The sequence below is a fragment of the Anser brachyrhynchus genome (genome assembly GCF_964034855.1).
Source record: "Anser brachyrhynchus genome assembly, chromosome: 3".
Taxonomy (NCBI): Eukaryota; Metazoa; Chordata; class Aves; order Anseriformes; family Anatidae; genus Anser; species Anser brachyrhynchus.
Genome location: NC_137696.1, coordinates 102,043,437 through 102,067,815, shown reverse-complemented (window position 1 = coordinate 102,067,815; position 24,379 = coordinate 102,043,437). Strand labels below are relative to the sequence as shown.

At 37.6% G+C, this 24,379-nt stretch overlaps 1 protein-coding gene across 7 annotated transcripts in view; it reads left to right on the top strand.

Moving 5' to 3' along the window:
- Positions 1-10,229, top strand: part of LOC308191758 (uncharacterized protein) — a 50,378-nt gene extending 40,149 nt beyond the window's left edge. For 4 of the 7 annotated variants that reach the window (XR_013948253.1, XR_013948256.1, XM_080584570.1 and 1 more), the window contains one exon: positions 5,073-10,229. Coding sequence is in view for 3 of the 7 variants with exons in the window: in XM_080584570.1 (XP_080440696.1) it covers positions 5,073-5,107 (35 nt within the window). In the remaining 4 variants the exon portion in view is untranslated. Of the gene's footprint in view, positions 1-3,745; positions 3,864-4,874; positions 4,987-5,072 lie in introns of all 7 variants that reach the window. The other 3 variants (XR_013948254.1, XR_013948255.1, XM_080584569.1) reach the window with 2 other exon arrangements.
- The last annotated feature ends 14,150 nt before the right edge of the window (positions 10,230-24,379 follow it).

The following is a 24,379-nucleotide window of genomic DNA, read 5'->3' as shown; positions in this document are numbered from 1 at the left end:
ATAAACAGAAAGATTAGCATTGTCGTGCGAAATATTCTTGCATCTCAGTTAAGTGCCAGAGTTATATCCTGCAAAGTAGAGGGCACTGAATCAGCTGAACACCTAACTATATATTGCACACGTGTTGCAGAAGTCAGTGGGTTCCTGCGGATTCTTAAGTGTTCTGCTGAACTGAGGTACAGCAGAATTTTATCCTTTTTTCATGTTTCTTTTCTGAGTGAGCCTTGTTCTCCTCAGTTTGATTACAGCTGGCCAGAGGGGTTGTTTGAGGAGGAAGGGGAATGGTATGTAGTAATTATTCATGAAGTTAGGTCAAATATGGCAAGTAAGTTCAGCAAAAGAAAAATGAAAAAATTAGAAAAGCTCACTTTTTCACCAAAAAAAAAAAAATCATTTTTTTCCACATGACAAAATTTTACAGACTATCAGAATTATTGTAAGAAAAGTCTTGACATAATTTAAAGAAATTGTTCACTGTAGATTAAATATTTTAAATGTTTGTTTTGTTTGTTCCCTTAAGAAAAAGTAATTACTTTTACACCGTGTTAACCAGAAGGTTAACATTCTCAACCTCTCCAATCACATTCCAGTCAAACACCCATTTTCTACTAGGATCTTTTAACAACCATTTGCATTCTCAGAGTTGCTGTTTTATGCAGAGACCTTGTAGCTTCTACAAGGCCACCATGGGGGCTAGAGGAGCAGAAGATGACAGAAGCATCTCTTTGCCACTTCACTACGACCAACCTGCCAAATGCTCATCATATCAGAGTCAGTCTGAATAACAGCCCTGCGTGCCAGCGGACAGTGTATGAGGCTGACTCGCTAGCTGTAAACACATGCCAACTGGCAGTGAGTGGAAATTGTGAGCAAACTAATGTTGACAGAAAACATTGATTTGTCAAAACTAAAATATCGCAGTGGTAATGTACATATCAATTTCAGCATCCAGATGCTCATCTGCTGAGGGATAATCAGTATCACTATAGCAGCATTCTCCCCTGAAACACCAAGTTCCTGCTTTGAATAAAATTGCAAAGATGAAACTATGTTCTTCTGCATTGAATGTATAGGGAGCCTAGGCAAACTGGTCAGCTAGGTGATGTGTCTAACCTTGGGGTATGTGAATACCTACTTAGTGATCAATATTTTCAACCCATTTACTTCTCACTCAAAGGGAAAACTGTTCATAATCTTCTCAATACAAATGAAATGTCAATTGTTCATCAACAATACTGCAGCTCACATGGTGTCTTACAAGCTCAACAACAAAAGTTTTAATGTGAAAGATCCATGAGAAATTAAGGAGTGAGATTTTTATTTGGTTTTATAACTCATCAGTTGAGCTCTTTACTGGATCTTCCATGAGAAATGAGCAGAAAACACATTCTTCACAGCATTAAAATTTTGAGAATCAAAATGTTTTCCTGTGCTCTTTCAGGTTATGAGATAAAATATGAGAACAAGACCACACAGATTGAATTCAGGCCAAATTTTGGATTTGGGCAATTCCAGTCCGAGTCTGCATGCTTGGAATTGTTTAGATAAACTGAAACATATCTCCAAAATATATTCAGAGGTCCATAATCTTGCAACAGTCAATAGCCTATTCAATAGATTGGAGAATTCACCTCAGCAGCAGTAAGCTTAACCTCTGGGATGAATTGAATAGAACAACGAATATACATATTCTAATTGTTCCCAGAGTAATCCAGTTCTCTCTCTACTTGTATTTCCCTAATGGGTTTCTTCCCTTTTCCCCTATTTGACTTTCTTTTTTTTTTTTTTTTTTTAATCACCAGCTGAGTTCAGGAAATTCATTTCCTACAAACATTAATTTGAACAATCATCTTCGATGAGCAACAAAATACATAGAATTGAAAAATTCCCTAATATCAGGGATTCTCTTGACTGTTACAGAATCTTCTTGAATTCCTTCTTACTCGTATGTATAAACTGAATCCCCAGACAGCTCTTTGCACAAAGTTTATATCCCAACTCAACCTTTAGATTACCTGAGTTTGCTGTAAATATAATCTCACACCAAAAATAGGTTATTTGCTTCACTCAGAGCAGAAAGGATGTCCTATCCATTTTCCTACTCCCTTGTGCTTATATATTGTTAGAGCAGATGGTAGAAATTTGCTTTAGCAGTTAATCTCTCCAGTTTGGGTCTCTGTAGGCAGACAAACACCTTAAATTTTACTTTGAGCTTTAGTGGAAAGTAAATTAAAAATATGAAAATAATTCTCATTGAAATTCACAGATTTTATCTGAAACTTCTTCTGATGATTCTCATTCTTCATGTGACTGTAATCTTTCCCCTGAATACCTGGGATAAATTTAGACATAGCCAGATTACAGCCATCTGTTCTCATCTTAGCCCTTACTTTAATCAGATCCTTTTCTTTTTTTTTGTCATTTGTCCAACCACTACTACCTTTGATCTATTCATAAGAAAGATGTAGAGACTTCATTATGCCAGAGCCACTTCATGATTTTTTCTTCTGTCAACCTGATTTCAGTACTGTTCTATAAAACCCTACTTGCATCTTTCCTAAACATGGGGCATCAGTCGTATCCTGGGCTACATTAAAACACTTGGCCAGCAAGTGGAGGGAGATGCTTGTCCCCTTCTGCTCTCTCTCATTAGACCCCACTTGGAGTATGGCATTCAGCTCTGGGGCCCACAGCACAAGAAAAGCATGGATACATTAGAACAAGTCCAGAGGACAGCCACAAGGCTTATCAAAGGGCTGGAACACCTCTCCTATGAAGACAGGCTGGGGGAGTTGGGGTATATAGAAGCCTTCCAGTACTACAAGCCTACAAAAAAGCAGGAGAGGGACTCTTTATCAGAGTGTAGTGATAGGAAAAGGAATAATGGTTTTAAACTAAAAAAAAAAGGTAGATTTAGATTAGATAGTAGGAATAAAACGTTTACGATGAGGGTAGTGAAGCACTGGAAATGGTTTCCCAGAGAAGCTGTGGATGGGGAGGGGAGGGGAGGGGAGGGGAGGGGAGGGGAGGGGAGGGGAGGGGAGGGGAGGGGAGGGGAGGGGAGGGGAGGGGAGGGGAGGGGAGGGGAGGGGAGGGGAGGGGAGGGGAGGGGAGGGGAGGGGAGGGGAAAGGAGGGGAGGGGAAAGGAGGGGAGGGGAAGGGAGGGGAGAGAAGAGAGAAGAGGAGGAGAGGAGAGAGGAGAGGAGAGGAGAGGAGAGGAGAGGAGAGGAGAGGAGAGGAGAGGAGAGGAGAGGAGAGGAGAGGAGAGGAGAGGAGAGGAGAGGAGAGGAGAGGAGAGGAGAGGAGAGGAGAGGAGAGGAGAGGAGAGGAGAGGAGAGGAGAGGAGAGGGGAGGAGAGGGGAGGGGAGGGGAGGGGAGGGGAGGGGAGGGGAGGGGAGGGGAGGGGAGGGGAGGGGAGGGGAGGGGAGGGGAGGGGAGGGGAGGGGAGGGGAGGGGAGGGGAGGGGAGAGGAGAGGAGAGGGAGAGGAGAGGAGAGGAGAGGAGAGGAGAGGAGAGGGAGAGGAGAGGAGAGGAGAGGAGAGTTTGGTTGGAAGGAACCTACAAAGATCTTCTAGTCTAACTGCCTGACCACTTCAGGGCTAACCAAAAGTTTAAGCATATTATTGAGGGCATTACCCAAATGCCTCTTGAACACTGGCAGTCATGGAACATCAACCACCTCTCTAGGAAGCCTGTTCCAGTGTTTTACCACCCTCACAGTGAAGAAATTTTTCATAATGTGCAGCTTGGACCTCCGCTGGTGAAGCTTTGTGCCGTTCCTTTGCATCCTGTCATTGGTGACCAGGGAGCAGAGACCGGCACCTCCCTCTCCACTTCCCCTCCTCAGGAGGCTGCAGACAGTGGTGAGGTCACCTCTCAGCCAAACTTCTCTTCTCCAAACTAAACAACCCAAGTGTCCTCAGCCTCTCCTCATAGGACATGCCTTCCAGCCCTTTTACCAGCTTTGGTACCCTCCTCTGGGTGCTTTCAAGTACCATGTGTGTTTTTTTTGTTTGTTTGTTTGTTTGTTTTTTGTCTTGTGGAGCCCTGAACTGCACACAAGATTTCAGAGAATCACCTCTTCTGTCCAGCTGTCTATGCTGTGCTTAATGCATCGCAAAATGGGGTTTGCCCTCTTGGCTGCCAGGTCACACCACTGACTCATGTTGAGCCTTCTGTTGACCAGCACCCCCAGCTCCCTTTCTGCTGAGCTGCTCTCCAGTCACTCATCTCCTAACGTGTACCTGTGTCCAGCCTTACTCTCTCTCAAGTGCAGAACCCAGCATTTTGCTTTATTGAACTTAATGCTGTTGCGAATATCCCTGTGCACCAGTGTACCTAGATCCCTTTGCAAGGACTCCTGTCTTTCCAGAGAGTCAACAGCACCTCCCAGTTTAGTGTCATCAGCAAAGCTGCTGAGGATTCATTCTGGTCCTGCATCCAGACCATTAATAAAAATGTTGAACAGGGCTGGCCTTAGAATTGAGCCCTGGGGAACAGTGCTAGTGACCATCCACCAGCTAGGTATAGCTCCATTCACTAAAACACTTTGAAGTCTACCATTCAGCTGGTTCGTCACCCATCCAACTTTGCTGCAAAAGGGGATTAGTAAGAATCAGTTGAGATAAATTTAAATTCAAAACTTTAAGTAAGAATGAGAAATCCTTGGACATCATTTCTGTGTAAATATAAGCAGTATCTCATTCCTAACAGGACTGTAAAATATTTGCAGCTTCTAACTTTAAAATAGAGAATGAAAATAAAATGTATCTAATTCTGATTAGATTAAATTTAGCATACTAAAGCAGCTTCTGAAAGCAAACTCTCTCAATGCAGCTTTGTATAATAGTACTGTATTCTTTTAATCCCTGCAGCTTTTAAAGCCACTAAAATTGAACGGCATATATGAGTGATCCAGCTGAATAAACTAACTGCACTGATGAGACCTGACTGAAGGAGATTTTTCAAGCTGCAGTGATGCATAAAGTATAAAATTCACTAAAACACAATTTTTGCAAGAGGGACTGCCCCTATTTATATGTATTTAATAATAAAATATATTTCTTTTTAAGGTCTACATCTTGTAGAAACTTCAGTGGATGAATAAAAAGAGATATGGATGATCTGACTGAATACTCTTCTGAGAATAATGCAACTTGATTGAAAACCAGTGAAACAGAGAAGGGCTACATTGAACTCTAGATAACAAGAAGACAAGGCTTCTGTGAGTGAAGGTGACAAAACGCCTTGAACTGCATGCTGAATCTGCACTGCCTAATGACAGATCAACTCTCATTTTCAAAACCTGAAATAAAAGTGTTTTTTTTTTTTTTTTATAGGCTGAGCTAGTTCTAGCTATAAGCTAGGCATTTAGAGAATAACATTTCCATCACAGCATCACAGAGACAAGCACTCATCCATATTTTGGAACATGGAAATTGGAAATTGAGCCTCAGTTATGAATGTGAAATAAAGATCACTTCAGATGTTCAACATGGATGTATAAAACCAATGTCAGGATTGCTAAATAGGCTTGCAGAGGTAAAGAAGATAGAAAACAAGGCAAAAGCAACTCCAGTTGAGTACATCTAGGTAGTGTGTTGTAGTTAAGCCACCTGGCTTCCCAGCTGACACATTGTTTTGAGGCTACTGTTAAATATAATCACTATTTTCATTTTGAATATAAGTTGAATCTTTTTGTCTGTTCACTCCTCTCATTGCCTATCTTTTTTTGTTCCTGAGAGTTGTATCATATGATCACTGAGATCTGCACTGCTGGAGAAAGTAGGTCTTTCAGTTCCCTGATTGGAATAAACTTTCTACCATAGCTTCTTCATTTATTTATAAGAAAAAACAGAAATATAAAATAAATATTTCTAGCTCTAATGAAAAAAAAAAAATGAATCCTCAATACAGACAAAGGGACAATGTAAGTGTTTGAATGCTTTTATATGGTCCAGATACACTTGTGGCAGAGTTCTCTCTTTTTCTTCCTCTCTTTTGGATCTTTCCAGTCATTATTTACTCTCTCCTGCTAAATCCATTCTGCAACCACTTTTTCTGGTGACACCTTCAACCTGCAAACATCAGGCACATTTATCTGCTTTCTATATTTATCCATAGTCTTTGTTGCATTTTAAAAATAATATCCCTTTCTTTCCCCCTTTGATTCTTTTAGATTTACACATTTTCATTATAATTTGAGCCAATTTCATCCTCTCTCTTTCTCTAAATTTTAACAAAAAATGCATTTGTTCTGTGGAGAAAACTGTACACTGTAATAAAGGTAGAAGTGTATTCTTTCAGACTAGATTTTCACAAGTCAACATATCACTTTTCTTCATAAGATTTTTCTCTTTCTCTTTCCAAACTTTTAATTTCATTCCTTTCTTTATGCATGGATTTTCATTCTGGGTTCCATTTCTGTTCTTACAGGATTGTATTTACTTTTTTTTTTTTTCTCTCTCTCTCCTCTATTTTGTCTTATATTGCCTTGTAAGCCAAGTATTCTTTTTAAGCATCAGTTACTGTAATTATACTGTAATTGAACCCAAAACAAATAAGGAGAAATGTAGCTGCCACTGTGTGATATAAGACCCCCTAAATCAGATTGGAAGAGGTAAGGAGGGAAGATAGCAACAGTGGAAGGAAAAGTAACCACTGGAGTAAGAGGTGGAATTGACAGGATGAAACACAAAACTGGTGACATTTTGTAGGGGATAGGAACAGATAATCTGTGAATAATTGGAACAGAGACATTAAACCACATCGAGGTTCCTAAGACTGCTGAGACATCTGATGAACAGGTTGATTAGGGCTTCTTAATGAAACTCTGCTTAATTTTACATAGCTATGCAGATTTCCAATAAAAATGGTCTTAGTGCACAGACTGTCTTTACTTTGACTGCAGGCTGCTCCACTGCCCACAGCCCAAACTACTCACTGTGACAATGACCTGCCTCAGCAAGAATGAATTTGAAGTTGTGAAAGGATAAGGTTACAATTTACTAGGTTACTCCAATTCCCTCAGCCCTTTCATCAATTCTAGAAGGAGACGCATGGATCATATTCTTGTTTCACACTAACAGACCTCCAAATATATTTCCAGTTCTATGATGAGCAGCGTGAGAAAAGATGAATCTCTATGTCTTCAAATAAATTTGATATCTTAAAATTCTATACAAAAGAAGTCCCTCATAATGAAAGAAGACAACACATTTTACAGAGGCCTAGTTACTCTGAAGCAACTCTTCCACCATAGCAGGTGTTTACCAATATATGTGTTCGTTATTTGTATCTGCAGTCATTGAAATCATACAATGTGAGAGTTAGGAATCCACAAGAAGAGGAACTGGAATATGACTTCATTCAAATGAGAATTGGATCTTGATATTTTTCTGCACTGTAGGAAACCTGTATGTAAAAACATACAGTGAAATCTGTACATGTTTTCTCTTTGGAACACCTTAAAGAAGCAAAGGAGCTTCAACCATGGCCCATTTATTTGTGCTTATAGTGTTAATTCTAGACATTTCAATCATAAAGGGAAAAGTAGTAAATTATAGGCTGAACCCATCTGCATAATCCATACACAGTTATGGCATGCCCTTACAGGGTTATTCCTTTCTAAACAAGGAGGCTGTATACCTGCAAAATAAATACTCTCAGCGCTTAGGCAAGGGCCCTGAAGCTGATTTTCTTACACTTTATATTGTTTGCATACTCCCTGAGGTGCTCATAGCATGTACCAACTAGCACGCTGGCAGCAACCATACCCAGGGAGCAGGCTGGATCACGCCACCCTGGAGGATGGGAGAGTTTGATTGCTGTGATATGGGTAAAGTTTGATAGGCAATTGCCACTGTTTAGTTTACCCATATAAATATTGCTTCAGTGTCCTACATACATCTCAGAAAAGATGCTCAGCTTTTCATTAAAAAAGAAAAAAAAAGTGATTTGGGAGAGGAGACAGACAGCAAATGTGTGGTAAGTCCACAGTAGATACTTATTTTGCATTTTTTAGGGGAAAATTGAGTAACAAAAAGAGTTACAGTGCACTTAACTGCTTTCAGTACTATGACAGGTTGTGTGGGGGTGTTGGTTGTGTAAAATAATAAAGCATGAACATGGAATTTTATGAAATTTGGGGGTTTAAATGAAAACAATGTTCTGTGTCAAGCTCTATGGAATGAAAACAACACTGAAAAGTCCACGTTTCATAACGTTATTTCTTTGAGTTTTGACAATTTGTAGCTAGGAATCACTATGCTAAGTACAGAAATGGTACTCTGCAAGCTCACAGGAGGGAAGGTGCTTCCAGGCTCACATGTGATGGGCATTTTCCCACCATGCAGAAGTGTTCCCAGCCAACCTGCTCTGTACATCTCCCTAGCCTTACCTCTAGCTGTTCCACCACCCTTTGCTTTCAGCAGTCCAACAGTGCTCACAGAAAAAGCCTGACATTTATCAGGTCTCTCACAAAGCCAGTTGAGTTTGAACAGTGTAAAAATGATCTTACAGTCTGATGTCTGAGCTCAACTGTTGACCATGTAAGCAGACCACAGAAGTTCTGGCTTGCAAATAGATGATGAGAAGGTCTCTTTCTTGTAAAGCTGTCAGCAACAGTGGCAAGTTTTCGGCCATCTGTTTAAGGAGTGGGAAGGCTCTGGGCAGAGTGTCTCTTCGAACCTTCTAGACCACATAGAAAAGGAACAATGTGGCACTGCAAATTTTCTTGAAAAACACAAGGATTTGTGTTAATAAAATTGTATCTATTTTCCACAGAGATCATGGAAACAACGAAAGGAACTAAACTGGGGGAAGAGTTGTTTTGGTTCTTCCAGAGCAAACCACTGCAAATGGCAGTTAGTGGTAAACTACAGTTGTTAGCCTGGCATTCAAGTGTCACTTAGCTGGGCTTCTGTATATCACCAGTAATATAATGTCTAGACACCAATAACTAAAGTGGATTTAGTATGGGACAATATAATGATTTCTTTACTGGAGTCTTTGTGAAAGCACTTGAATCTCAAATACTCAGCACCTGCAGAGACCTCCCACATGCAATATTTCAAATTGCTCATTCCTTTCTCTAAAACAACATCACAAATTAAATTTATATATATTATTTTCTACCATTTTTTAAATAATATTTCTTCCCACACCACATCAACTACCATATTTTTTAACTTCTTATATGATTAGGCAGAGCCCCCCTTTCTGGAGGTGCTCTACTTTTTTGTTGTTGTCGTGCAACAGTTACACTTAATCAGCTACTGGAGAGCTCCATATAGCATCTGTTCTGTGTGCTTCCTTTGGGATGGAGGTGAATATTTTTTATTCTTTCAAAACTATGGTGTATGATTCCTATGAAATCACTTAATAACTGCAGCAATCTGTTTCTGAAGGGGAACAGAGGAGAGGTGAGGAGAGGCTAGGAGAGGACAGGAGAGAAAAAGAAAAGAAAAAGAAAAAGAAAAAGAAAAAGAAAAAGAAAAAGAAAAAGAAAAAGAAAAAGAAAAAGAAAAAGAAAAAGAAAAAGAAAAAGAAAAAGAAAAAGAAAAAGAAAAAGAAAAAGAAAAAGAAAAAGAAAAAGAAAAAGAAAAAGAAAAAGAAAAAGAAAAAGAAAAAGAAAAAGAAAAAGAAAAAGAAAAAGAAAAAGAAAAAGAAAAAGAAAAAGAAAAAGAAAAAAAGAAAAAGAAAAAGAAAAAGAAAAAGAAAAAGAAAAAGAAAAAGAAAAAGAAAAAGAAAAAGAAAAAGAAAAAGAAAAAGAAAAAGAAAAAGAAAAAGAAAAAGAAAAAGAAAAAGAAAAAGAAAAAGAAAAAGAAAAAGAAAAAGAAAAAGAAAAAGAAAAAGAAAAAGAAAAAGAAAAAGAAAAAGAAAAAGAAAAAAAGAAAAAGAAGAAAAAGGAAAAGGAAAAGGAAAAGGAAAAGGAAAAGGAAAAGGAAAAGGAAAAGGAAAAGGAAAAGGAAAAGGAAAAGGAAAAGGAAAAGGAAAAGGAAAAGGAAAAGGAAAAGGAAAAGGAAAAGGAAAAGGAAAAGGAAAAGGAAAAGGGAAAGGCAAAGGAAAAGGCAAAGGAAAAGGCAAAGGAAAAGGCAAAGGCAAAGGAAAAGGAAAAGAAAAAAAAAGAAAAAGAAAAAGAAAAAGAAAAAGAAAAAGAAAAAGAAAAAGAAAAAGAAAAAGAAAAAGAAAAAGAAAAAGAAAAAGAAAAAAAGGAAAAAGAAAGGGAAGGAAGGAAGGAAGGAAGGAAGAAAAGAAAGAAAAGAAAGAAAGAAAAAAAAAGAGAAAGAAAGAAAGAAAGAAAGAAAGAAAGAAAGAAAGAATGAAAGAAAGAAAGAAAGAAAGAAAGAAAGAAAGAATGAAAGAAAGAAAGAAAGAAAGAAAGAGAACGAAAGAAAGAGAAAGAGAGAAAGAAAAAGAAAGAAAGAAAGAAAGAAAGAAAGAAAGAAAGAAAGAAAGAAAGAAAGAAAGAAAGAAAGAAAGAAAGAAAAAGAAAGAAGGCAAATGCAAGAAATGAAAAGGGAGGCAAAGGGAGCCAGAATTTGCTTATTTTGATCAAGAGACCAGAACTCTACATGATCGACTGCCTTTTGTGAAATTTATATGCATCTAGTAGAAAAGGGTAATTGGCAGACAGAATGAGCAAACGACAGCCACGGTCTCATCCATTAATCCATCCAAATATCTGTCATAACAAAGTGGAGAGTGAGATAAAAAAGTAAGAGTATGACAAAACTAAATTTAGACTTACTTACTGTAATTTTAATCTGAAGATGGCTACTGCCTGAAGGAAAGACCCAATTACTAAGTGCCAGATGTTGTAACTCAGAAAAAGAAAAAAAACACATCTGTAGCATGGGAAAATAAGTAGGAAATCCTCTCAAAGATAAAAATGCCAGATGATAAGGCATTTCAAAATTGAATTAATTTTATAGCATATGGTTATGCTTTCAGAAAAGTTGAATGTGTTTTGAACAACCTAAGTAGAGGGTATTCACTATAAATAAATTTGGTTTTAGAGGTAACTGTTTACCATATAAATTAAAAGTAAAAAGTATTTGTTTATTTGAAATAAAAAGATGAAGAAAATATTTTTAATTAAATAAAACATGAGCAGGATTCATCTACTCACTGTGCTTTGACAAAACCTAGGAGTATTAATTAAAACAAGTAAAAACTAGATCTATCTAATGTGCAGTGGAGACTTAACTGATGACATCTCTGCTAGTAAAGGAAATCCACAAGCTTCAATTTCCTTCTGTCGCACCTGGAATTCTCACTAGAAAACAACAGATTTTGTGCCATTTTCAAATATCTGAAATGGAGGGGAATTATCCTTTGAGGGTCCCAGTCTTAATAACTAAATTGAATGTATCATGAAGATAGATGAATACATTCAAAACCATGGGACTCTTAATCATAGTTCACAGGCAGTGTTTTGCCCCTATATATTACTGTTTGCATTTAGCTGAAGTGACTGCACATTCTAGTTGTACTCTAGAAGTAGAGAATTATTTCTTATTATTTCATTATGCTCCACTAATTTCATTTTTATAAGCTATGTATTGTATGAGACTAAGCTGCTGATGTTCTTAAAGGCTCTTTTCCCTCTAACAGTCTAACATTTTCATTAGTCATCTGATTTCATGCATAGTGGCCATTTATATTATTTGGTAGAGCTAGGAATGGGATTCACCTTATCCATTCTAATTAATTTTGAGAGACTCTGAATGTCATGTTTTCTTTAAAGAAGACAAAACAAGAAGAGGGTGAAAGAGAGATGATCTGTAGAAATTATTTAGTTTTTGAAACAGGTGCATTGGATATGACTAATAAACACAAACCCTAGCATTGCCTGTCCCCAGCTTTTGTCATTTTTGTGATCTTCAGGAACACAAGTGCCTTATTTGTTCCTAACTCCACTTTAAATAACCAAATACAGGGTGAATGTGGCAGAAACCAAACAGAACACTAGTTCTTTGGAAATACTCTGCCGATTGGTCAAGACTGTGTCTCAGGGTTCTATCTAACTCTAGTGCTGGGTAGTAATGGCAGCCTGAAACACCTTTAGATTCTTTTTTTCAAATCCATTTTTTCTGAGCTAATGCTGATCCCTGAGTACATACATACTTATCACCTATTAAACAGAATTTCATAATGCCTAAATATGTCCCATAATCTTTTTATTGTTATTGCTGTTAAATCTTTGCATATTGATTAAAAAAACATCATAACACTTTCTTTCTCCCAAGGTGTACCCAAGTTTGCAATACAGTGTGCTGGGCATTAGCTGGCTATTCAGTTTTAGTTTAGTAAAGTTAATGTTGCATACTTTTATCAAATATAGAAAATAAAACTAATTCAGATCATAAGCATTAAGAAAATTCTGTCTTCTGGAAAATTAGAAATATTCCTCCTGTGGCTTCAAGAAAAGAAATTATACCATACCTTTCTCCTGCTCTCACTTTCAGTTCATGCATCCTTCAAAGGTTTTCTGGTTAAAAGAAAAATGAGCTCCCTTGGATTCCAGTGTGTGCATTTCCTTTCAAGAGGGTCCAGGTACTGCTGCTTTAAAATTATCTCTCACATTGTGGCAAATGGAAACCGATGAAGCAATCAGACTCCAGTAATAGCAGTGGAATATGTTTCAACAACTTTCTATTAGGAACAGGAAAACAGTAACGAAACTGCTGAAAATTTACTTATGGAAAACACAGAAAACATGGGATCTTTGACTGACATAAGAAAATCTCAAAGTCCTTCTGTTTTTCCTTTGCCTAAAAGAAGTAATCAGTGGGATTTAACATAAGTCTCTTAGCTATTTCTGGGAATCTCAACCTTGAAAAAGATCTATTGTTAAACATATATATATATTTCCATTGTGTATAGCAGAGACATACATTTTCATAATTAATTCGGGGTTCACTCCCTACATCCCACATTCACATGAGAATGTCCTTGGGGTTTGAAATAAGTATGTAAAAGAACGTCTTGTTTCCAGTTCAAGAGTTACTGTGGAAATGACTTTTCAGACAAAATATATTACTTGCTACCAACATCTGTTACAATTCTGTACCTTGCAATAACATAACAAAAATAAAAACAAATGAACTAACATAGTCTGTAAAATGATAAATAGATACCAAGCTTGACTATTTGCTGGCAGTTGATGCCAAAGAAATACAGCTTTGCCATTTGGATTTTCTCAAAAATGTGAAATTAATTTATAGCAGTTGCTTTTTATATTGGAATAATGCTCCCTAAGCCTTATAAAAAGTCTTTAAAGTTTAAGGGTGTCTTTGAGTAGGAAATATAACTGACTGCAAATTATCTGGCTGTCACAGGGGGAAGGGAAAAAATCTGGTCATTGTGTCCTGCGAGTAGACTCATCATTATGGAATCCAAATAGATGGTCTGAGCGGAGAGAATAGGTGTCGTGTTATGTGTAGCTCTTTGAGTGACAATATTTGTATGGATAAGGGTGAGTGAAGGCACTGAAATTTTTCTGACTTTAGCTGTCTCCCTTATATCTAATTTATCATCACTGTTTTTCATCCTTTTCTACCTCCCACTCTCTCTAATAATCTCTTTTCCCCTGTTTTTTTTTTTTTGGTTTGGTTTGGTTTGTTTGTTTGTTTTGGGGAAATCGTTCCACTGGGCTGGTTTCTAGTACAAGAGCCCTTCCAGTAAGCAGAAATATTCAGATGGAAGTACACTGAGAGATCCTTCTAATGGAAACACGGCTGCTACCAGCAAAAGGATTTTTTTTTTTTCTTGGTACAGTTAAGTCATCCCCTGGAGTGCCAGATGCTCTATCCAAAAAGCGGCCCCCTTGCTCTCCCAGACTTCACCTAAACAGCACCATATTGGAGCTGAGCAACTCCCGGCTGAGGTAGGCCTTTCATGTAATAGTTATGGAAGACAGAGTATGTGTTTGTTAAGTTGTTATTTCTTGGTACTTCCTGAATCCGGTGACTCTCCTGACCACTCAGAGTATAATCTCTTCAAGGAAAAGACCCCTTTATAGTACGGGTAAGTACATGGGGCAGTGGGGTGCTAATCTCAAGTGATGTGTTTATACCTCCACACAAATAAATTTTTAATGCAGAAGAAATATTTTGAGGAAATACAGATGTAATCCCAGCAAAGTCTGCTTGTGCAAAGCATTGTAGATTTTTTTTGTAGTTCATAAAGTCAGACCTCAAAGTATTTAATGTTTCTGCACAAAAATTATTATTTTCCTTGTGTTTATTATTATGTTATTATTGTTATTATTATTATTATTATTAAGCTGTTTTATAATATTTATATGTATATTTCAGCACCAGGTTCAGTATCTGATACCTAGAGTTGCTATGAGTCAGAAAAAATAAGGATCTAGGGAAGCGGAGGGTGGGGATGGGAAGGAGAAAAAGAATGCCCCAGAGAAGGATAAGAGAACAAAATTAAGAAAAACAAGAGAAAAGAGAGAAAAACAAAAATACAGGTAAGGTATGCAGGCCTACAGACTTCTAATGTTCCCTGGTTGCAGATTTTGTCATTGCCTGAAGCACCAGGCTGGTATGTGAATTGCACCTTTTCAAGGTGAGAACACTTAGGGCAAAAAATGGGGGTGGAACAAGACTGAGCAGAATTCACACCAGCCAGATGTGTGAACTCACCTAGGGAGCAGTAGAGACAAAGGTTCCTCTCAGAAACATTACAGCCAAGACATAATAAAACTATTAAGGACACAAAAACTGGAGCATAGTTTAAGTTCAGTGCACAATAAATATTAAGAGCTCATACTGCACTAACTTTTGATGAGCCTTTCACAATATCTGTAGAGTACCAGCAGCCCTACATGTTTTTGACATTTTTTTAATATGAGTTTGAAGCTGTGGTGTAGAAAGAAAAATGTATGAATAACATTAAAACTATGAAATAGGGGGATCAATGCATTTTAGCATAGGTTTTCTTCTTTAATTTCAGACAAACATCTCTGTTCTCGTTGCTGACAGCTTCATTTATTCTGGCTTGACTGAAAGACGAGCACCCAAAATTGCTGCAGCTCTGTACTGTACCTTGCAGCATGAATGTAAAGCAGAAGTGGCAGCTTGGGCCAGGAGACATTGTGGAGATGGGAAAAGGGGGACATTTCTCAGAAACGTTTGTCTTTCACCAACCTATTTTCGGGTTGAAATTATTTCTTGAAGTTTTAAAGCTTATTCTCTACTGAAAAAAAAAATAAATAAGAAAAATAAAAAAAAACACATCTTGTGTTAAAAAAGTAAATGATCACCTGCCCCCCCCCCCATCTATCTGAATCCTTCTGCTTCATTCACCATTGTGATTCAATATGTTCTCTGAGACGAATGCAGCAATTTTAAACTCCCTTTTTCCCAGCCACAGACATTGGGAATTGAATTGTCAGTAATGAAAATGAGGGTGCCTTCTATATTAAAATATTTGCTAAGATGAAACGAGCCCTACTTTTCAGTGATGTACTGTGTTCCATAAGGAATCTGAGTGTTGCTCATCCCTATGCACAGAAGCAGAGCTTTTAGGATTAAGCTGCTGGTGGCGTTTGGATTATTTTGTATCTGGAACCTGATAAAAAAGTTCAGTCTACAATTTTTTACAGTTTCTGTTATGCTGATTTATCAATATTGTATAAAGCCATGGGGCTATTGCATGTGATCCAGCATGGTTTCTGCTACCACATTTTATTTATACAAAACATATCTATGCAGAACACTGAGTTGAATTCTTGGTAGCAAGCCATGTTGCTCTCTCAGTAACACCTCATGTTTACCAATATTTTGCTGATGAATCAGATCTTGGGGTTAATAGATAGGTAAAGACTTCAGGGTTCACTAATAGCTTAGAGACACCTAGGTCAAACATAATGAGTTTTTGAAATCAGCAGTTTTAAAGCATCTGAAATCCTGAATAGCAGATAGTACCTGTGAGAGAGACTACAGGTGAGAGGGAAAGGGAGAAAAAGCTTGCCTTAAGGTTGACTGCGGTGGTTTGGAGTTTTTCCCATGGAAACAGTGGGGTTGAGTCAGGCTGAAATAACTTGAAGTCTCTCTCCCTTCCAGAAGGCACACATTCCCAATGTTCCCCTGCCTGTAGAGGCACTTCAAGGATAGCACTTGCATTAACTTCATCTACTTCCATCATGGGCTGGAAAAGCAAATCTACTCATGTAGACATGGCAAAGGCAAATCCATTCTGTTGGATTCAAGCACGTAACTCTCTAGGTAGATTAGTCCTACTGAAAAGAATACCATATTTCCCAGCTAGTCCATGGAAAAGAAGATCCAGACTGCTTGATTTAGGCGCATAAATGCTGACAGCCAGGATCTCCTCCTTGAGATCATCAAAGACACTCATTTGCCTTAATGCTCTGTGTTGGGTGCATGGGCACCCATCTGATGAGGACTGGCTCAGCCAGTCTGGAGCTTAGGCCCCATCCTCAGTCCCAAACACAATTTGATGGGGAACAGTCATCACAGAAAAAAATATGAGTCATCCTGCAGCTGAGAGTGTGCTTACTCTAAAACCCCGTCATAAACTGGCTGGCAGAGAGTATCTTGGAGGGCTTTTGCATTTACAGGATGCAGAGATAAATGAGGTCTCTCCCTTTAAAGGGTTATTGTCCTTCACCCTCTCCCTGCAGGCAGACCTTTGTGTTCTGGAGAGCTTAACTGAAATCAGCATCATTCAACAGAGGCACAGGGCTTCACAGCTCATATAGAATTGGAGGATGATTAAGGACAAGACACAACAAGTGCATTGCAGACACTGGGAGGCAATAAGAGAGAAGAGATAAGATTACAAGCAATCCTGCCATTATGTAGGCTAACAGTGTGCACAGCTTGACAGTTCAATATATAGCTTGTAAATTGTATATAATTTTATAGTTCCAAAATATTATACTGATTCAGTACTTCTACAAATCCCACTAATCCTTTCCCTGGATCTAACAGCACATCCACAAAAGCATCAAACTGCCTTGCTCTTATTAAAGTGCCTGGCATTTTCTGAGTTCTAGGGCAGGCAAATTCTCTCACAGCAATAACTCTTTAAGATCTCAGTCCTTATCCTTGATTCACAAGAAATAGGTCCACACAGCTCCAAAACGCAGTGGAGATTCTCTGAGAGCTTCAGGATCACTGTAAAACTGTAAAGCTCACTTTGAACATTGTATTTCTTGGTTACCACTTGTACCAAAGCAGAGATGAATGTGTGAAGAGGTGGGGAAGTAAGCTTTCCATTGGGGAATAGCAGCCGCTTGTGTATAAAAAGATAACAAATTATAAGAATAACTTGGAAAAGGCATTCAAGTACTTGTATTGAAACTACCTATCACTGTCAAATATGTCAAGCAAAATTACTTAGCATTTGCATTTAGTAAAAAATATCGTTGTAGAAGAATGGCGTGTTGCTATAGATTATTAGTTCTGTCTGGTGTGCTACAAAAAAAAAAAAAAAAAAAAGTATCTAGAGACTATGAGGGGCAGGAATGAGACCAGAAAGGGGAAAAAAAAAAAAAAAAAAGCAGGTAGATGGTGAGTTAGAGATGCCATCAAACAACAGGGTACATGGTTATATTCCATGCTTTTCTAATGTGGTAGCCCCTTCCAGAATCCATCTTTTCTTCCCATTCCTGACAGCTCTCTGGAACAATCCCAGGCTCTGACAGTGTTGACAGCAGGACATTAAACTGGGTAGATGCACTCCTTTAGCCAAGGACTTTAGCTGTGGAATGTTCTACACCTTGGAAAGTAAAAGGCCTTGGCCTGCATGACACATCTCAGCACATAGGTGTCCTCCTTTTTTTTGCCCCACTTTATAAGTGAGTAAGGAGAAACTGGAAGGACCTCCTACAGTCTACATAGCCTACAACAGATTTAAACAAAGACGGAATGCGTATGTTTTACTTTGGCTTACACAGATCTGTGGTCCATGAGAAATGGAAGCCCAAAGAGAAATCCGTATATTATGGAGTATATATCAGGTGTTGCAGAAGCTGCCTACAAGTACCAGGATTGGTGATTGACCTAAGAACATGTCCTTGTTGCTGAGAACTTAATATCTGGATGGAATTGAAGGAGGTTCTTATGAAAGATGCTATAAAGTTTCAAATTATATAATTTGTGATAACAGCAATTGTATTTCATTCAAGATTTCTATGTATCTTTTTATATTCCTGTTTTGTTTCAGTAAGCACAATTATGTCAGATATCTCAGTCACAATTTAATTTAAAATGTAAATAAATTACCTTAAGACTTCAGAGGACATCTCATTATTCAAATAAAATCATTACTAGATAGTCAGTGTAATTTTTTAGAGACAATGTGCAAAATAAAAATGTGCATTTTAAAATCTGCGAATGAAACCCTTGCCCTAGTGAATAATTAGGAATTTGGGAGCTGATTTAGAGGGGAGCAAGATTCCACTAAGTATTATTTCAATAAAACACGAGTTCAAGTCATAATAACAAACATGAAATCATTTAAAATCTATTTTCAAAATCTGGTAATTCTTATTCCAGCAATTAAAAATCCAATTGCTAAATGCTCACATTTTGAATGAACAATTATTCTTTTATTTTAACAATATAAAAAAGGGTAAGGATAAAGGACTCTCTTCTTCCTGTAACTTACTAAAATATAGGTGCTCTCTACCTTAAAATGAAGTTCTAGAAACTCAGAATGCATTCTTTGCCACCACCAAGCTACCTGTTACCACCTGTTATGTGAGTTTTCTCTTCACTTTCTCAATTAGAGGTGGTACCTTGGTTGTGTTATATCAACTTCCATGATACAAAAAATGAAAGAGAATAAATGGATTTTCCAAGGTGTCCAAATCATTTATACTATTTTTCCTACATAGTAATCTATTCATTCTCTGCAATAATGTCACAGTAGCTTGGTACACACTTGTACTCAGACAGCAGTGGGGTGAATGTGGTGTAACAGTTTGCTGATAAATGCTGCCATTCAGATCCGGACACTCACCTTCTCTACCACAAGCACAGGATCAAAGATAAAGATAAATACGTTAATATTTCTTCAAGAATACATATATATATATATATACACATTATATCCGGTAGTTGTTACAACTTTTCTAATGTCACCCAATGATTTACAACATCACACAGAAGACAGCATTTTAACTTGCTCTCCCAGAGTTTGCAGTGTTGTTGACTGTAGAAACACCAGTAAGACAAATGTCTCATTCTGGATGGCTCATGGTGCTGCTGCTGGATAGATTGGCTGTAGGACTGTGCATTGATTAATATGTTAGATATTTCTAAATTCATCTTCTCACCCAACTGATATATTTCAATCTCTATCAGACCTTATTAGAAGAATGTGCTCTTAAGAGGTGTGGAACATTTATGGTTGAAGTGTTTGCCAAACCAGTAAGTTTGATAACAGCTCAAAGAAGGACTCCAGATCATTTTTCTTCAGTTTCTTAGTCACTTACATTAATTAGACAAAAATATATAGTCACATTTTAATCTGAGGTACAATGACTTCAAGTTCTCCTTAATGACCATTAAGAAACACTGTAGCTGGCACACAACATCCACATTCTTTCACAAATGCCAGCAGGATTGCTTATATGAGTGTCTCTTTGTATCCTGTCTCCCACAGAGCAGCGGTCTGCACAGAGGAGTCATTCAGAGCGCATGAATACTAGCAGAGTGCCTGATGCCAAAGGGAAGATGCACCCCCATTTTTCTCCCCAGGGCTCCAGGTGGGACAGAGCAAAAGGGAAGCACTTATCTGTTGGTTTCTAGTGGAGAGAAAGTAAAACAAAATGAGTCAATGGACAGACCTGAGATATATTCAGTTTGTACATGTTATTTTAGGATAAGTGGGTTGTCTCTTAAGAGAAAGAAAAGTTAAAACGTCAAGGAAAAAAGATTTAATAATTTTATAAAGGTGTAGAAATGTGGCACAGATAATTATGTCTAGCTGTGAATTGACTATGCCCTTCATTAAGTCAATCACTTGCCACTTCAGCTTGCAAATGCTTCAAATTTAAAAGCAACAACTATGTAAGAGAGTCTGCATAGAGGTTTTCTTATAGGTGAAAGCCCCTGTGTACTAGTTGCACTCCTGTTTACAGAGCAGAACTTGTTAGCAAAGTTGTGGTGGGCACTGGAAGGGCCCATAAACACCAGCTGGCAGGGTAGTTTACACCGTGGGGCAGCTCTGCCTTCAGTAAAGTCTCTCTGGCCTGCAGGGTAAACACAAAACCCATGGGACTTCACAGTCTCAAATTAGAGAGAAAGTAGTAATGCAGAAACTGGTAAGTAGCCAGTTGCCCTAACAATTGTCTCACCAAGTAGCTAGAGAAGAGAACCATGAATAGTAACCGATATTATGGAGAAGAGGCAACCATGTACTCAGTCCCTCTCATTTCTCCTTTCAGTAAAGGGTTGTTCTTCAAGACAACATTATGTTTGTGAGTAAGGGAATAAAATTAGCTCACTGAGCACAGACATCTTAGGCTTATCCTCACAGACCTGCTGATGAGGGATGGAGATGGTCCTTTTTAATGAACCCCCAAAAAATTAAATCCAGATTTTCACGGTGGCCATCTGAATTTTTGCTAGGTCAAGTAGAAACTTAGGGATGAGGATCCAGGTTTGCATTTTTGCATGTCCAACTCCACTAACTTAACCAGTTAACCATTAAAATAAAATCTCTCTAATCACAGCTGGCTTCTCACAAGCCCTGGCACCTCCACTGTGGATCTGGAAGGGATTTGCCTAAACTTGTCATCGTGGCTGTTTAACATGGTCGGCTTCAATAGAGACAAATACATCCATTTTCCAGCTGTTTTTTTGTCCCCTAACAGAAAGGCTAAGATGTTGGCACATCATTTTCTGGCACATATAATCTGAAAAAAATAGAATCACAGATTAAAAAGAGTTTTTTACCACTACATATTGCAAGACTGTAATGCACAGGTACACCACAATTCAAAGCATAGTTTTACTTTTAGGTACTGTACTCTGTCATGAATGCTCACAGACTTTATAACGTCATCTCTCAAGAGACAAGGGCTCACAGCATCAGGTTGCGCTAAGGTTCTTCCAAAAATAAATAATCAATAGAGAGCTACCCTACTGAGTGAGAATATTGCAAGGAAACAGCACGTTATGGAAAAATACATCATCATTTTATACCTAACAACAAAAAGAAAGGAACGGTTGTTAAAACTGAAGATGTACAGCAAGACTGTGATCAGAGCAGGAACTGGTAAGTGAAACTGAAAATGTTAAATTGCCTTTCTTCAGATAGAGTTATGGGGCCTGCACCGCTTCCCTTGCACACCCACTGAAAGCATTAGGAGTGACACAAAGAATGCAAGATCAGAAGCCTGCAGCAAAAACAGGGCTCAGCTCAGGTGCTCAGGGAATTTATGTTCTTTCTGCTAAGATAAATTAGAATAACAAATATTGGGAGAGACTAGACAGGGAGTTCACCTTGTTAAGTGGTTACCGTTTGTGCCCCAAGTAGAAACATAAACTAACAAGATTATGTCTGATTTACAAACAGGCAATTCTTTACTCAGCTTGGAAGAAATAATGATGCATTTCTGTCATCATGTGCACCTTTAAGTCTGTATTCATTTAGAAGTTAGACTTTTTAAGCCAAAGCTTTCATTGTTTAATTCATTATTTATATTAGAGTTAGCATTAATATTTCATAGCCATCCGCCATCTGTGAGATAAAACAGAAACACAAGTTTTAAAGTCAGAGAAGCAACTATATAAAACTGTATTTGCAAATATGAAATTACTACATAGAAAAATGAATGTGAGCAAAGTTCATGCTCTCTGTATAGAAACTTCAGTAGTAATTCAAATGCTAAGATAGCAAATCCCAAAGGCCAAGTCTTCCAAGTGGTCTGGCTGACCCTGGAATCATTCTGTGGGCCTCTCTCCATGCTCTTAAGCTGAGTCTCCTGGGCCTTAGGGATATTAGATCTTTTAAGCCTAGCAGCTCTCATCCTTCTCATTTTTCTCATGAGTCATAGAGGAACTCTGCCAAGATACACTGGATATATCCACAGCTTCCTTTGCCCATTATGTAAAATTGTAAAGCATCTCATGCAGCTGCCATTATGCAGCAGGTATTAATTCAAATTAATAATCTTTAGTTCTTTGTCAGAACAAGAGGTAGACCATGGTAAATAAAACTGCTGTAATGCAGCTTTCTTATCTGAGCGTCAAGATATCTTCACAATAAACAGCACAGCCACAGACCAATAGACAAGAGCACAATAAAAAAGCAAATACCTGAGGTGCTTTGGTCACTGATGCTGTAGCTCCTCTGTCTGGAGCAGACACAGAGGACATGGTTGCAGCAGCTGTTGGGATGCAGAGGGCCAGCTCAGGCAGCATCCCAGATACCAAAATAACTCATTATGGTCCTGTACAGACACTTTTTGTTTAGCCCGTATTAAGTATCACAACAGTTAATTTTCTCTTTGCTCTAAATTTTATTATTTTTATAGGACTCCAAATTCCCTCTTATTGTCTTATTGACAGAATCTTTCAACTTTGCACCTTCTGAATCTAGCTAATAAATCAGATGAGATGATAAAGCAGAATTTTTATTTTTTATCAGGTGGAACTGTGGATATTTTTTATTTGGATACAACAATCTCTCAAAAATGAATCCTAGCTTTCCATTAAATCTCCACTAATCTCTTCTTAGAACAGTACGTAACAACAGCTACTGAGAAAACTAGAAACTGTTATCTTTAAATACAGATGACATACCACTAGTCATACAGACCACTAACCATGACTTAACATGGTGATATTTACGAGTTGTCTTTAAGTATGAAAATCCAAAGGCAAAGCTTTCAGAACCATGAATATGTGCATTGATAGTTTTTTGTTTTTTTTTTTCCCCTAATGCAGAAATTCCTAATCTATGAAAAGGAGGTTTTCCATGAATATTGTACACTGTTTTGAAGGCTTGAGCCCAGCTTCTCAGAACAATGCTTCATCTTATTTTCACTTGTAAAAGGTTCTGATTTTCATTGGGCTTCTTTGGGCTGTACAGAGTTGTTTGGTTATGTTTTTATTTATTTATTTATTTACTTTAACTTCTACTGTACAGAGGTTTTCTTAAAAGAAGCTGACTTTGAAATAGGACTAACAACTCTATGGTTGCTTCACTGACCCAATTTATTTCTTTGGACAGATCTACGTTGACCTGCCACTCCCAATTAACCTCTTTTTTCTTCAGGTTAATTAACTATAACTTAAGATTTTTTACCAAAAGACAGAACAATGTTTAGGATTCACCTGACAAGGTGTAGATATCTGCCTTTTATTTAACAAATTTCTTAGTGCTCTAATTTCAGTCTCAGAGGAAAAACAAACAAACAAACAAAACCATAACAACAAGCAATTCTAGAACATAAATTTCATTCAAATGTAGATGCTCAAACTAATGGAGTTAACTGCATTCCCCAAAGTACCTTTTTCTTTTATGACTAACAACAAAGGAAGTGGGAGATGGCTGGTTCAGGGGGAGAGATCTACATTCTAGACCACTAATTCAGATGTGTAGATTTCCACCAAGAAAAAAATAAAAATAAAAATCTTTAAGTTGAAGTAATTTCAATTACATTCCGAGGCCTGTTTTGTTAAATCACCTGTGTATGGCCTCTTTTTCATGACAAACCAAAAGCTAAATGGATATGATCATTGATAAGGTGTTTCTTTGACCAGCTTTGCAGTATTGCACTCCCTTTAAGTGATGGAAAGTTCCCAGTGGAAGCTAGGTACCATTAACCTGGCTTTCTAAATTCATCAATTTAGGTGCAGATGTACAGTTACTAGGCACAAGTGTACACTGAAAAGATGCCTTTTAAGTTATGTAACACAACATACTGGAGGCTTAAAACTTTATCCATCCCAGAGGATAAATCATAAAGTGCATCACTGTATAAAATTAGAAAATGTAAATAGAATTTTAAAGCTCAAGACTTAGTTGATCAATATATTCAAGAACAGCAATTAATAGGTACTAAATTGTTCTCAGCAAAAGTTATTTAGAATTAGAAGAGAAAATAAGGCAAAGTTGCCTCAACAGTGAGATTATTTTTTCACCTCCAGAATAATGCTATTATTTATTTTATTTTTCATCTTGCCTTTTCTTTCACCAGTTCTGAACTAAAAAGTAACCTGAAAAAAAATGATATCTGCCTCTCTGCAAAGAAATAGCTAATTGTGAATTCTACATAAATACACATAGGTAAACCTAGGCGTAATGTTTTTACTAAGAACATGACAAATAAATCTTATTCAGAATCATGAATTCCTCATGGTATATTGTTTCCAAGGCT